The 13737-nt window shown below is 30.7% G+C and overlaps 2 protein-coding genes across 3 annotated transcripts; one reads left to right on the top strand and one right to left on the bottom strand.

Annotated features, from left to right (window-relative positions):
• Window positions 1-3432: 3432 nt before the first annotated feature.
• On the top strand, window positions 3433-5878 carry LOC121203061 (nuclear transcription factor Y subunit C-2). 2 transcript variants are annotated; one of them, XM_041104932.1, is made up of 2 exons: window positions 3433-3627; window positions 4754-5878. In XM_041104932.1, exon 2 carries the CDS (start codon window positions 4792-4794, stop codon window positions 5602-5604), a length of 813 nt encoding a protein of 270 aa, XP_040960866.1. In that variant the 5' UTR covers window positions 3433-3627; window positions 4754-4791; the 3' UTR covers window positions 5605-5878. The 2 variants fall into 2 exon arrangements, with proteins under 2 accessions (XP_040960866.1, XP_040960867.1); XM_041104933.1 differs by having other exon boundaries at window positions 3487-3627; window positions 4739-5878.
• Window positions 5879-5940: 62 nt separating this feature from the next.
• On the bottom strand, window positions 5941-7950 carry LOC107962244 (uncharacterized). The gene is made up of 2 exons (XM_016898566.2): window positions 7765-7950; window positions 5941-7645 (listed from the first exon to the last, which is right to left on the bottom strand). Exons 1-2 carry the CDS (start codon window positions 7868-7870, stop codon window positions 6093-6095), a joined length of 1659 nt encoding a protein of 552 aa, XP_016754055.2. The 5' UTR covers window positions 7871-7950; the 3' UTR covers window positions 5941-6092.
• Window positions 7951-13737: the final 5787 nt, after the last annotated feature.

The following is a 13737-nucleotide window of genomic DNA, read 5'->3' as shown; positions in this document are numbered from 1 at the left end:
AGAATTTAATCTTTTAATTTTTTGAATTAAAAAATATAAGCTCGGTTTTTAACACAGTTGAAAATTTTGTATTAAATTCTAGTTTATTATAATATTATTTATTTTGTTACAAGCAGAATTTCTTTTGGATGATTACAATATTGGGAAAGGGAGAAAGGGATGACAGGATTTTAACTCATGTCATCTATGTGTCAAGCATAAGCTTTATCTACTACTATTCCAAACTAGTTTTTGGCAATAAAAAAATAATAATTGTGTTAACAATTCGACTTAAATTTTGAAACTTGAAAAATTAAGGGATTGAACTCTTAAAAATAAAAATAAAATGACTAAATTTTAAATATACGAAGAATAAAGAGATCTAAAGCATATTTTAACCATCAAAATATTATGCTATATAAAATGTTAAAATATGCCTATAATCCCTACACTTTTCGAAAGATAGGCATTTAGTCCTTTTCCTTTGCAGATTTTAAAATTTAGGTCAATTTATTGATATCATTATTTTTTATTAAATTTAGATTAATTACAAATATCTTTTTTAATTATATGACTACTAAATAAATAGTTTTGTATTTCAAAATAACAAATCAATGCGTTGAATAAAAAATTAACAATATAAAACAACAAACTTTATATAATATAAAATATTAACATATAAAAAATTTAAAATTAATATATAATGTAGTGGTGGGTAGGTGAGGTTAGATTGTCCTACTTCATCTTTGTTTGTACCTACCCCTGCCAGTGCCAATCAACCTGTGAAGTTTCACCAAATGAAGGGTGGGTGCTTTCTTACAAAATCAATACAAACTTAACTATATAATAATTATATTAATAAATTGATCTCCTTATAATAAAAAATTATATAAATCCCTCTTCCGTTTTATAAGTTGAGTTTAGTCCTACTTTAATCGAGATGATATTCAAATAAAATCCTTTAATAATATTGACTTTAAATTTTGAACTTTGTTAAAATTAAAAAATTAATTTATCGGTTTTGTTATAATTTAGTATTTGTATTTTATGAAATTTGAAAAGTAAGACCAGCTTAAATATAAAATTTTCCATTTAGGTCTATTTATAATTTATAAAAATTTTAAATTAGTAATGGTAAAATTACACTTTATCCCTAAAAATGATAAAAAATTATTTAATCATTTAAAAATCATAAAAATATAAGCTACTAAAATAAAAAATTATATTTTTATTATTGTGAAAATACGAAATTTAATTCCGACCCCCCAAAAAATTTTTTAACTTCACATCTAATCTTGACACAGCTAGTAGTCTAATCCTATATAAGTTTTGTGTGGGCTTTATAATGTTTTAATTGGATTTTTTGAACAAAGTAAATTAAATATATATATGAATATTGTAATTATGGGTCAATATAATTGTACTTATAAAAAATGTTATCGGTCATTTTTTGCTAATTTTTATATATAAATTATTGAATTATTGATTCTCGAGTTAATGATTTATCGACGATGTTTAATAATGTTATAAAAAATAAATTAATTTACCAATTTTCGATAGATAAAATTCATCATTTACATATTTAATTTTATATGTTTTATTGCTTTAAATAATCAATTTTTAAAGTTTTTAATATTTTTATATATAATTACAAACTAAGATAATATTTATATTGCAAGTTAAATAAATCCAATTTTTCAAAAAGTATACTTGGATTGGTTCTTAGCTTCTCGTCCTTGAATTTTCTTAACACTTTTCACTACCTTTTTGGTCACGTGACTGCGCATCGTATATATAAGAAAGGCCCACCGCCGACGGGCTTTTCACGTGCTCCATAGCTTTCAGTTAAATTCCTAAATTACCTTTTCACTTTACTCTTTTTCGCAAAAGAGTCCCCCCCTAACATTGCATTTGCAGCGATTGAGAAGGGAAGAAATTTGAGAAAAATTGAAAATAGAATGAACTAATTTTAATTTGAATGTATTCGATTTATTTATGCGGAGTGGTGATTAATTTTTCTATCTTACTAAGAGTTCAAACCGAGTTATCCCATCTTCATCCCAATAGTGTATAAAAAATTAATTTATAAAAGGATATAACTATTAAAATTGTTATAATAACCAATCTATTGTGAGCTCACTTCATGATTCGCCAACTTCATGTGATGCTTCGCGAGCTAATGACATCTATAAGACCAAGACCTTGTCGATCAAGACATTGCAAACCTTATAGCTCATGAGCCTTTGGTAAGGTAAGCTCATATTGTGTGCACCGCACTCGTGGCAAAGATAAAATATCAGCCATTTGTATATCGTATTTATTCGTTATTTTGAAATGACAATCTATACCTAATAAGAATAAACGTCAATAGGTCAACTAAGCTTTAGGGAATACGAAACTAACAAGGGAATGATACATGACACCTCGTGAGGGATTGAGTTTGCTATTTATAAGACCCTCTAAGACCAAAGAATAGGGATCTTTCTCTCTGTCTTCTTCTTTCATACCATCACTTACAGAATCCCTTCTTTCTCCCCTCAAATTCTGATCACCTACAACTCACTACCTATGGAATGAACCATCATGAATGTCACAATCTTAATCTAGTATCAACAAAAACTAAATTAAATATATATTTTTTATAAATGGTTATATAACAAGTTTTTATTTTGTTATACCCCGCCCTAGCATGACACACAGAAATTGTTGGACAGCTCACAAATGACCCTTCGTTAGGGGTGGTTTGCCTTCCCAAAGAACCATTTGTATCAATTATTCGTATGAGGCAGTCTACAAGCGACCCTTTATGAATCCATTTTTAGTTAGCCTAGAGATAGTCCACTACACACCTTGTTGGGACCATTAAGGCGTAGCAACATCATACAAACCCAGTGATGAGAATATTATAGTAAAACCACACAATACATTCTATGGCTACAATTGACCAGTAATTGCCTCATCATCTGACCAGCACACACAACATTGTAAGATATTGTATTGTCAACTACATGACATTATAGGACAAGGGATAAGCCCCTTATATAAGCTTGAGTGCACAAGAGACTAATGATCGACTCCTACCTAAAAAACCCTACGCAACAATCCCAACATTCTTGTTCTCACTTTTCTTATTCTAACTTTCCGGTTATCACAGACAAGCCAATACTTTTCTCCATTATTCTTATCTCTTTGTTGACCACTTATATAAAAAAAAATTTAATTTAAAATATTAAAAATCTTTTAAAAAATTTAAAATTCATGAATTCAACCGTTTTAAAATTGGATTTAGATTAGTTAAATTATTTTTAGTATTTAATTTAATTCCAGTTCAGTTTCAAAACCGATTTATCAACCAAACCGAGCGCACTACTCTAACATTTTCGTCCACTAAATATCAGCCACGTGGAAAGAAAAACTCTTGACCCAACTCAATACTCTCACTGTTGGACACGTGTCTCCCTTTAGATGCCCCAGATGCCTTGATTAGTCCTTCCCCCTCCCAAAATTTGAAAGACTTTCTTTTCTTTTTTCTTTATTTTTTCACATTAAAAGAAAAAAAAAGCCCTCCCTCCTTTCTGCTTCTCTCTTTCCTTGTAATTTTGGTTTCTTAGAAGATTCAGTTGCAAAAAAATAGAAGATAAATTGCAGGTAAATTATATATTTTTGGGGTTTTTTTCTTAAATTTTATGTTTCTGTGTTTGGGCTTAGTACTTTCTTGTTTGGTTGGTGGAAGGTACCAAATAGAAAAAGAAAATATTTTTTTCCCTCTTTTGGATTTTTCTCTTTTGTTTTGCTTTGGGTTTGGGTTTGTGATCTCTAATCTTAACTTAAGCTAAAAAAAATAAAAGAAAAAATTGAGAACTTCAGTAATTAGTAATATTCTGGAAATTCTGTGTGTGTGTGTGTGTGTGTGTTTCAGTTCTTAGTTATTATCAGGAAGCAAGCAGAGTAGTTAGGCTTATTATTTGGCTAAAATGGGTCAGAATTTTACTTAAAATCATGTGTTATTTAGCATTAAAAAAAGAATTAAAGTAATGGGTTTTTCTTGTTTGTTTAATTTCTTTCCTTTTCTTTTTATAAATTAAATTTGCAATTGCTTGGTTTTAATTAGGTTACTTCATGCATGTCCATTGCATGGGTTATTTTAAGAGTTTGGATGGATAATTTGTTGTTAATTTAATTTAATTATCATTTATGCCTGCAAATTGGAGTAAACTAGTGAATTTCAAGTAGTTGGTTACATGATTTATTTTAATTTTCAATTTTAATCATTTCTGAAAATGATTTTTTTTTTTTTTACATTGAATTGAAAATTGTATCTTAATTGCTGTTTTTGTTTGGTTTCTCAAATTGAAATTGCTTTTGAATTTGCCATTTTTGATATACTTGCATACGCTCAAGCATGAACCTTTGCATTATACAGAATCAGATGAGTATCATATGAGTAAATTCATTTTTTATAACTATGTACACACACATATATATAATCATAACTTTATACCTATACCCATGTCCGAATATGTGTCATAAATCTGAGTATTTTAGGATCTATTAACGTAAAGATTTATCTTTAGACTTTGGGATGCTTACCTTTTGGTATCATTGAGAAGCAAAACTTCTTTGTCATGGTGGCGAAACTGGAAAAGAGATGCAATTATGGTGTTTTTCACCCGAGTTGTATGAAGAATACATATGTTAGCAATGTTACACCTATACGGTATCTGCTTGATGTATACTTTGTTATCTCGATTCGTGACAGCGTGGGGTATTTCAGGATAGAACGAAGGCAAAGGGATCTTTTGGGAAATTACCATGGACCGATCTGAGCAAACTGAACAACAGCAGCAGCAGCAACAGCCTGTGATGGGAGTTGTAGCCGGTACTGGACCAATGGGTTATTCTACTGGTCCTTATCAAGCTGCTCCTGTGGCTGCTTCCGGCACTCCAGCAACGGCGGTCCCTTCACCAACTCAGCCTCAGGCTACTTTCTCTGGTTCTCCGCACCAACTTGCCTACCAACAAGCTCAACAATTCCACCACCAACAGCAACAGCAACAACACCAACAGCTTCAAATGTTTTGGGCCAACCAAATGCAAGAAATTGAGCATGCATCGGACTTCAAGAACCATAGTCTCCCGCTCGCACGGATCAAAAAAATAATGAAAGCAGACGAAGATGTGCGAATGATATCGGCGGAAGCTCCTGTGATTTTCGCGAAAGCTTGTGAAATCTTTGTCTTGGAACTGACCTTACGTTCTTGGATCCATACAGAAGAGAACAAAAGGAGGACGCTACAAAAGAACGACATCGCAGCTGCCATTTCACGGACCGATGTCTTTGATTTCTTAGTTGATATTATCCCGAGGGACGAGTTAAAAGAGGAGGGACTCGGGGTCACCAAGGCCACCATTCCTTTCGTTGGTTCACCTACCGATATGCCGTACTATTATGTCCCGCAACATCCGGTGGGGCATGCAGGGATGACAATGGGAAAGCCGGTTGATCAAGCTGCATTGTATCCCGGCCAACAGCCTCGACCGCCTGTGGCTTTCGTTCCATGGCCCCATGGTCAGCCACAGCCACCGCAGCCGCAGCAATCTGAACAGCAGCAAAGTGATTCTTGATTGAGAAGGATGAGCCCCAAGACATGGTAATGTCTGACACTTCTAATGGTTGGAAATTGAATTTAGCACTGGTTTGTTTGTAGTTAGGTTGTCGTTGTAGGTTTATGGAGGAGCTGGACTCCGAGTTTAGGCTTTTTATGAATGATAGAAGATCTCGAAGTAGCTATGTTTATGTTTTTAATGGAGGAGCGATTAGTATTAAATAATAGATTCTACAACTAAAGCTGAATACATTTCTCTGTTAAATTCAAATATGTTTATTGTTCGTATTAAATATTAGTATCTAAATTCGAATTAAATAACTTGAATTTGTTGTAGAAGTAATACTGACTTAGATAATAGAAAATCAAAGGTTAATATCTTCATTTGCAAGCAAATTGAAAATGTATATCATACTCCTAATACAAAAGTTTCTATACTTTTTGTAAATTTAAAATTTAATCCTTGTACTTTTATTTTTAATAATTCAGTCCCTCTACTTTTTTAGCTTAAACCTCATCCCCATCCCAACTCCTTTTCAGCTTAGGTCCAGTAGGCCCTTCTTCCCCTAAAACTTCCTTTGGCAAGCTTTTCATAAATTTCTCAAATCCAGGAAACAATTTCCCCACTTTCTTAATCTCATCACCCAAATCATAGCTCACCTTTGGCCCCCATTCCCTGCAATAATTCAACCATGGTGGTTCAACAACACTGTTCCCCAAATACTCCCCGGCAACTAACTCAAATCCTACCCCAGTATCCATTAAAATCTTGCTCTTAGCAGTATCGTTACGGATCCCAATTGTTCCTTTTCCTTGCAAAACCAGCCCCGGTTTCGAATACATAGCATGCCCGTGCAATGATGAATACGTGCACGGCTTGTTTCCGTCTTTGAATTCCAGCTCCGACACCGTCACCCATGAGCCTCCACTGTGAGCTGAGAAATACACACTTTGTAATTCGCCAGTGAAGTTGCTGATTCTCAAAGTTAGGTGTTCCCAATCGCCAACGTGTTCTCCGATCTTTCCTAACGGAATGTCGATGAATAACGCTTTGGCTTTGGCTCCGCCGTTGAAAGGGTAAAAAATCCATATCTGAATATCTGTATATGTTGCACCCAACATGGGTTTTACGTGTAAATAAACTTGGGTTTCCTTTAAATCTCCTTTTTTCACTTTCTCTTTTGATGGTTTGTCGATGGGGAGATCTAGCCAATAGTTTCCATCGTTTGAACCACCTTGGGGAAGGTTCGAACCGGTCGGTTCGATTGGGACTGGATTTGACTCGTCCCCTTTTGTGTATAGTAATCCGCCATTGATGAAAAACCAGTTGACTGATGATGGAAGATAGGTTTCCTTAGGATGGAAGTAAATCAATGGCGAATAAGCTTGAAACAATGTTTCAATTTGTAGTATGTTAGGCATTGAAGAAAGGTAATTAGATTTCTTGTTTCTTAAGCAAGCTAAAAGGGTACGTGAAAGGGATGGATTATTAGGGTTTTGGGCTATAAATGAGCCTACACAAACACCCATTTGTTGAGGTCCTCGATTCATCGGCATTATAGTGAAACAGTTAAGCTCATTTGCATTGCTTTCCTTCCCAAGTCCCCAAATCCATGTTTGATTCTCAGTTTCGTCGGTGAAATCAGATCGAACACAATGAATTTTATCAATAGGTGGCTTGTGTTCAGTGTTGGTAACAACGTGACCTAATGCACGATATCCTTCAGGAGCAACTGGTAACCAAATGTACCCATTGGTGTCTTGCTTGATACCTAGGGATTCACTGGTCCAAATTAGGTTGTAATCAACTGGTCGTATTAGCAAATCCTGATTGCCGGTGTCATCTTTTGCAACAAGAACTGACCCTGAAAGCAACCGGTTGTTCGACTGCCCATAGCTAGCTAGCATGTGGAATCCATCCGGTATCAATGACGGTTCAAAAAAAGTAGCACCGAGATCATCTGGTCCGCCTTGGTAGGTGACCCACACTTTTGTAAAAGTCGATATTTGACACACTTGTAGTCCACCAAGATCAATAATTCCCTTTGCAAACCCTTCACCTACATCAAATTTAAATAGCGATTACCATGCAATGCTACGGTTATATAAAAATACGCAACTCGTGATTTAAATCTTCGGGTTAGTAACGTTGTTGTTAAAGATGAAAATAGAGAGGTACCTGGTGGCCATGTTGGTAATGGAGATGGAAGGTTGAAGACTGTTTCGATTGGCAAAGCTTTCTTTCTTTTGCGGTGAAGTTTTAGACAATTCCCCATACTAACCATGTTTAATATCAAAAGGTCACACACATATATATGTATATATAAAGGTATTTATATATACATATGATTGAGTATATTGATGATGTATGGGAAAAAATTTAAAACTACAGGAATATATGATAACACTTAGGGACAGGGCAGCCAATGCATGTGACGTGCAAGGAACCCTATTTGTCATTGACAAGCGTTTAGATGTTGTTCAACCTCTCTTCTACGCCAACTTCCTCACTTTTTGTTTGGGTAAATTACATTAGTAATCACCTCGCTATGGTTTTCTTTTTCTTTTTAGGTCACTCAACTATATTAGATTTTTGTGTGTTTCTATTTCTACGTTAGCTAGCTAGTGATCAAAAGAATAAATTGAATAGTCAAATGACTATTTTGTAACAGTTAGATGGCAAAAAAGGAAAAAAAAAACAAACCATAGATGGGTGACCTCTACTGTAATTTACCCTTTTTGTTTTTCGGGATAAATATCAAAACTATATATGAACTTATTTTCAATGTCCAATTTGATCATAAACTTTGATTTGTTGCAATTATACATATAAAATTATGATTATGGTTCAATAATATACACGAAATTTTGATTTTAGTTCAATTGTACACATTTATGCTACATTTGACAGGAGTATTATTCATTCATCGTGTTTTAGTATATGAGTAGCAATAAACTAGTTTCAATTGGTAATTTTTAGTTATTCACATGACTTGTTTTTGGAAAAGAGAATGATTTTTTTTTTTACTTATTTTGAATAAGTCTAATTTCTTATAAGAGTTTTTCTCATCTTTCTAGTTTCAAGTTTAAGTTTATACCAATTATTCTTTATATTATGTCTAACTATATATTGTAATACATATGTAATAAATAAGCTTTTTCCTTGTGTTATTACACTAGTAACCAAACGAGGCATTGAAGAAATAAATTCTTCGATTTATTTTATATTTGATAAATATAATAATTTGTCTGTGCAATATGTAAATGTAAAATGGTGCTAAATTGATAATTGTGTTAGTAATTTGTGAAAATTGAATCAAATCAGAAAGTTATATATAAAATTGTACAATATCAAGATATATGTATAACATTGCACATTTGACCAAAGTTCATGCGTAATTTTGAGATTTATCCCTTTTTTTCTCTTTGAATTTAAATTTAGTCTATAATGCGACTGACTAAACCACAAGTGAAGTGATAAAAGGATTTAATGCAAGTTTTCAGTAAACACCAATCTAGGATTAGGATGAGTTCAGTTTGGTTTGATCGGAAATTTTTAAAACCGTCCATTATAATTTGGTTCATTTGATAAAGATTCAATTTTTTTTCATAAATATTTTTAAAAATAAGCAATAACTCATATATGGTATTTTTTGAAAAAAAATATTTTTATATAGAACTTTTAAGTTATTTTTGTTATTTTAAATATAAAATATTTATTTTTATATTATAAAAAATAATTTAATTATAAATTCAATAATAAGGAAGAATTTGGTTCAATTTGTTTAACATTGATCTTTTAACTTGTATTTCATTAACTGTCTAAACACTCTAATTTAAGCCTATTTTTGGTTTCTCCATTTTTTTTTGTTCAACCTTAATATAGGATTGAATTCCTAAATAACCCCTCCCTTATAATTTTGTTCTTTTTCATTGCAATTTTTATTAATTAACTATTTATTTTGTTTTCAGGAATAATGTTTGACATAAATAAAAAAATAACAAACTATTCTAAAAGTTATTCTTGTTCACAATTGTAATTACCGCAAAAGTGTTTTTTTGGTGGGATTAAATCGAAACTTTTTACAATAGTAAAAATATAATTTTATCATTTTAATAATTTATATCTTTATAATTTTTAAAGGGTTAAACAATTTTTTATTATTTTTTGGGTCTAAATAGAAATTTACCATTACTAATTTAAAATTTTATAAATTATAAAAGACTTAAATTAAAAATTTACCATTTTAAGAGAAGTCATGACCTGGATCTCTTAACGGCTCCGCCACCCGCTACATATAACAATTATTAAGTACATAATTATAATAAACTTAATTAACAATATGGAAATTGGGTGTTTAAATTATTGATTTTGATTGCTTTGTTAGATTTTGCTTGTATTTGAAAGTTTAGCTCAAATATTATACCAAAATATACTTTTCTTTTTCTTGTTTAACCCAAATAGAAATGCAAAACTCACAAAATTAAATTAGGACAAATTATTAGAATAGTCACTTTTGTTTTTTTCATGTTACATTTAGTCACTTATATTTGATATGTTATGTTTTAGTCACTTACACTATCGCTTTGAAACATTTTAGTCACTGGGTCATTAATTTCCGTTAACGGTGTAACGGTAAACTAATGTGGCACGTTAAATCATCATTTCAAACAAAAATTTTAGATTATTTTATACAATCGGTCTCCATATTTTTTCGTTTTGAGCAATTTATTTTTTATTTTATTTTCTTTTAACTTTCCTTTATCTCCCTTTGTTTTCCTCCATTCTCTATTTCTTTTAACGTGGTTTTTCTATATATGTTTTTCATTTGTTAAAACTAGTTCCTATACTTTTATTTTTTGAACAATTTAATTTTTTTTTGCGTGAGGCGAGCTTGTGGACTAGTTTTAACAAATGGAAGACATAGAAAAACTACATTAAAATAAATGGAGAAGGGAGGAAAACATGGAGAAGCAGAAGAAAATGGAAAATAAAATAAAGTTAAAAGAACATAAAAGAAAAATAAATAAATTGCTCAAAATGAAAAAATATAGGGACCAATCGTAGAATTTAACCTAATTTTTTTGTTTGAAATGATGATTTAACGTGCCACGTCAGTTTACCATTACACTGTTAATAATAACTAACGGCTCAGTGACAAAAATGCTACAACACGATAACGTAAATGAGTAAATCGTAACGTTTTAAATATAAGTGACTAAAATATAGCCCAAGGCAAATAAAAGTAACTATTTTAATAGCTTACCCCTAAAATTAATTTTCTTGATTTATAAGCAAAATGTTAGCGAAAGGGACAATTACCAAACAACAACTAATGAAAAATGTATTACGTTGCTTTTTTATATAGCAACATTTATAGGATATTTCAACATCATATTTGAAACCCATGCATTCACGTTCATGCATAGCATTTGGCCAAAATTTTCCTTTTCTCAGAATTGAATCGTACTGTTTTTGAAAATCATGGACATCTTTATTCAATACTTCGCAAGTGATAGCCAATGTGAGCAAGAAGGTCGCCGATGAGAACTATGAGGGAGTGGATGGTGGATTCTGAAAGTGAATCGACCGTTTTTGAACTATTGAAGAGCGTTATTCTTTTATTTATGGGTTAAAGAAGAGCTATAGATACTTATAAGTATTGTGTCAAAAAGAGCAGATATGGTCAGAACTTGAGATTGTTTAAAAAAAAAAAGTATATATTGATCTTGAACTCAAATAAGTTTATCCCTCTTAAATCCATATCACAATTCGTAAATAATGTTTGATATAAATAAATAAAATGGAATATCGTTTAAAAAAATGTTTTTGATTATAATATTTAGAAGTAAATGATCTAAAATTAATGGAAACGATGGGTATATATAACAATTATTATGTACACAATTACAATAAATATTGGGAAATACGTGTTTAATTTGTTTACAATAAACATGATTACAAATAAACTTTCCATTTATAGATGATGAGAGTTACATTAGAGCAAGTTTATTTACTACAAATAGAAAAGGCAGAACTCAAAAATACCTTAAATTTCTTGTTTTAGAAGCAAAATATTAGTGAAAGGTACATTAGGTGACAGTGACACATATAACAACATATATGGGATAATGCAACATCAATAATTGATACTCATTTTCCCTTTATAGGTGCATGGCTCAAATTAGGAGGAAAGTGATTGAATGTTTGTGGGGTTAATTTATTTCATAAAGAAATTTTTTTTTAAGAGGTGTGGTTGAATTATAAATTTTGGAGGGGTTAAAATATGGTTTTATTTGTATATTAATTTAAAATTTTATTATTTTAAAGGGATTAAATTAAAATTTATTGTTTTTGAGGGGTCAAAATTGAATGTATGAAATTTGAAGGGTTTAAAGTGTAATCTTAATAATTGAATTAAAACTAAAATTTATCAAATTTGAGGGTCAAAGTCCTTGCTTGCCTCTTAACATCGTCCCTATTAAAACCTCAAAAATTCTTGATTTTTTTTCTTTCAACATTTAGCACTCTTCTCTAGAATTTTTACTAGATAGATGATTAGGGGTGGAAAATTCTTATTAAGCACCTGAATATTTGAAAATTTTAATAGACACACCCTAAAACTTTAAGACATTTTCTGTGTTGTAGATAATCAATCCTTCAAGACTTTTAATTTATCTCCATAATTTGGCAACACATTTTTTTTCAAGCTTTATTGCTTAATATTGAAAATTTAAAATTATGGCTTTTGAGATTGATTAAGACTTTTATGCAAGATTAATTTTTTTATTTAATGGTTTTGGCATATTAATTTTATATGGGGTTTATAAATTCTAATATCTTGATTGGTTAATAATTGTTAGATGTTAACTAACATATATGTTTAAAGAAATTATGATTGATTGTCTTTGTAATCTTAAATTTCTTAAATATTAATTAGAAATTTAACATTTCTGTTCAAAAATTGTTGTTAGTACTTATTAGTTTGTTTTTGTGCATGTGTATTTATATATTGTATTCTTGTGACACCAAAAAATAGTTTAATGGAAGAAATATTTTAGTTATTTTAAAAAAAAAATTGTAAAAGTGTTTCAATTTTTTAGACAACATTCAAAAATAAATTACAAAATAGTCATTCCTTCTTCGTAAAAGTACCATGGGGGCCTCTATATTAAGAGTTTGATTATATTTTACTCCCTCTACTAAAAAATGGATAAATTAACCCCTGTACATTAGATTAAAGTACAATTTAGTTAATTTTGTTAAAAATAATTTCATTTACTTGTACTGTATAAAACTGACTTTTCTGGCAAAATAACTAGCCAATGACATATGGTTTGCCACATGTATGTCATGTTGTCATGCACAGATCAGTTTTTAAAAGTAGAAATGAATAAAAAAATTTAACAGAATGACCACTTTACTCTTTGATCTAACATATAGGAACTAATTTACCTATCTGACTTTTATTACAATGCCTCTATGCTAATTTTACCTTCCTTTTCTTATCATCCCAAAGTTGCCATCCTACAAAATGCTTTGCCTGACACCAATTTGCTTCAACATGGTACTTCTATATTAGTATTTATATGATACTTGGATAAAAAATTTATTATTGGAAATTTAAGCTAGACTAGCTGGACCTGAATTAAAAAAAAAAAAACTGAATAGGCTGGTCCCTCTAATATGTATAAAAGCATTAATAGCCAAAACTATATGTGTTGCAGGTACAAATAAAATGACTAATTAAGACATGAAATAAAATTTTAAATAATTATACTTACCACTGAAATTTTTGTGAATTTTGAAATCTTTGGAGAAAAAAATGCAAAATAATTGTTTATCAATTCACAGTAATCCATCAATCATCTAAAGTAACATGCAAAGGATATGAAATTATATTTACCAGAGAATAAGGTTATTATGATATTCACTATTATCGACCCATAATTTGATTGGGTCCGGGTCGGATTATATACAATTTACATTTCAAGTTCGCACATGAGGCCGCATAATGTTGGGTTCGCATGCCATCACATAAGTGAACCCCCGTCGTATAAACACGTTTTAGACCTAAAGTAGGGTACGTGTAGACATACATGAAACTTATCTATGACATTACATCTATGAACAATAACTGGATCATATAAA

The sequence above is a fragment of the Gossypium hirsutum genome, chromosome D11, assembly GCF_007990345.1.
Source record: "Gossypium hirsutum isolate 1008001.06 chromosome D11, Gossypium_hirsutum_v2.1, whole genome shotgun sequence".
Lineage (NCBI taxonomy): Eukaryota > Viridiplantae > Streptophyta > Magnoliopsida > Malvales > Malvaceae > Gossypium > Gossypium hirsutum.
The sequence above is the reverse complement of the archived record's forward strand: the minus strand, read 5'-3'. Positions and strand labels throughout refer to the sequence as shown.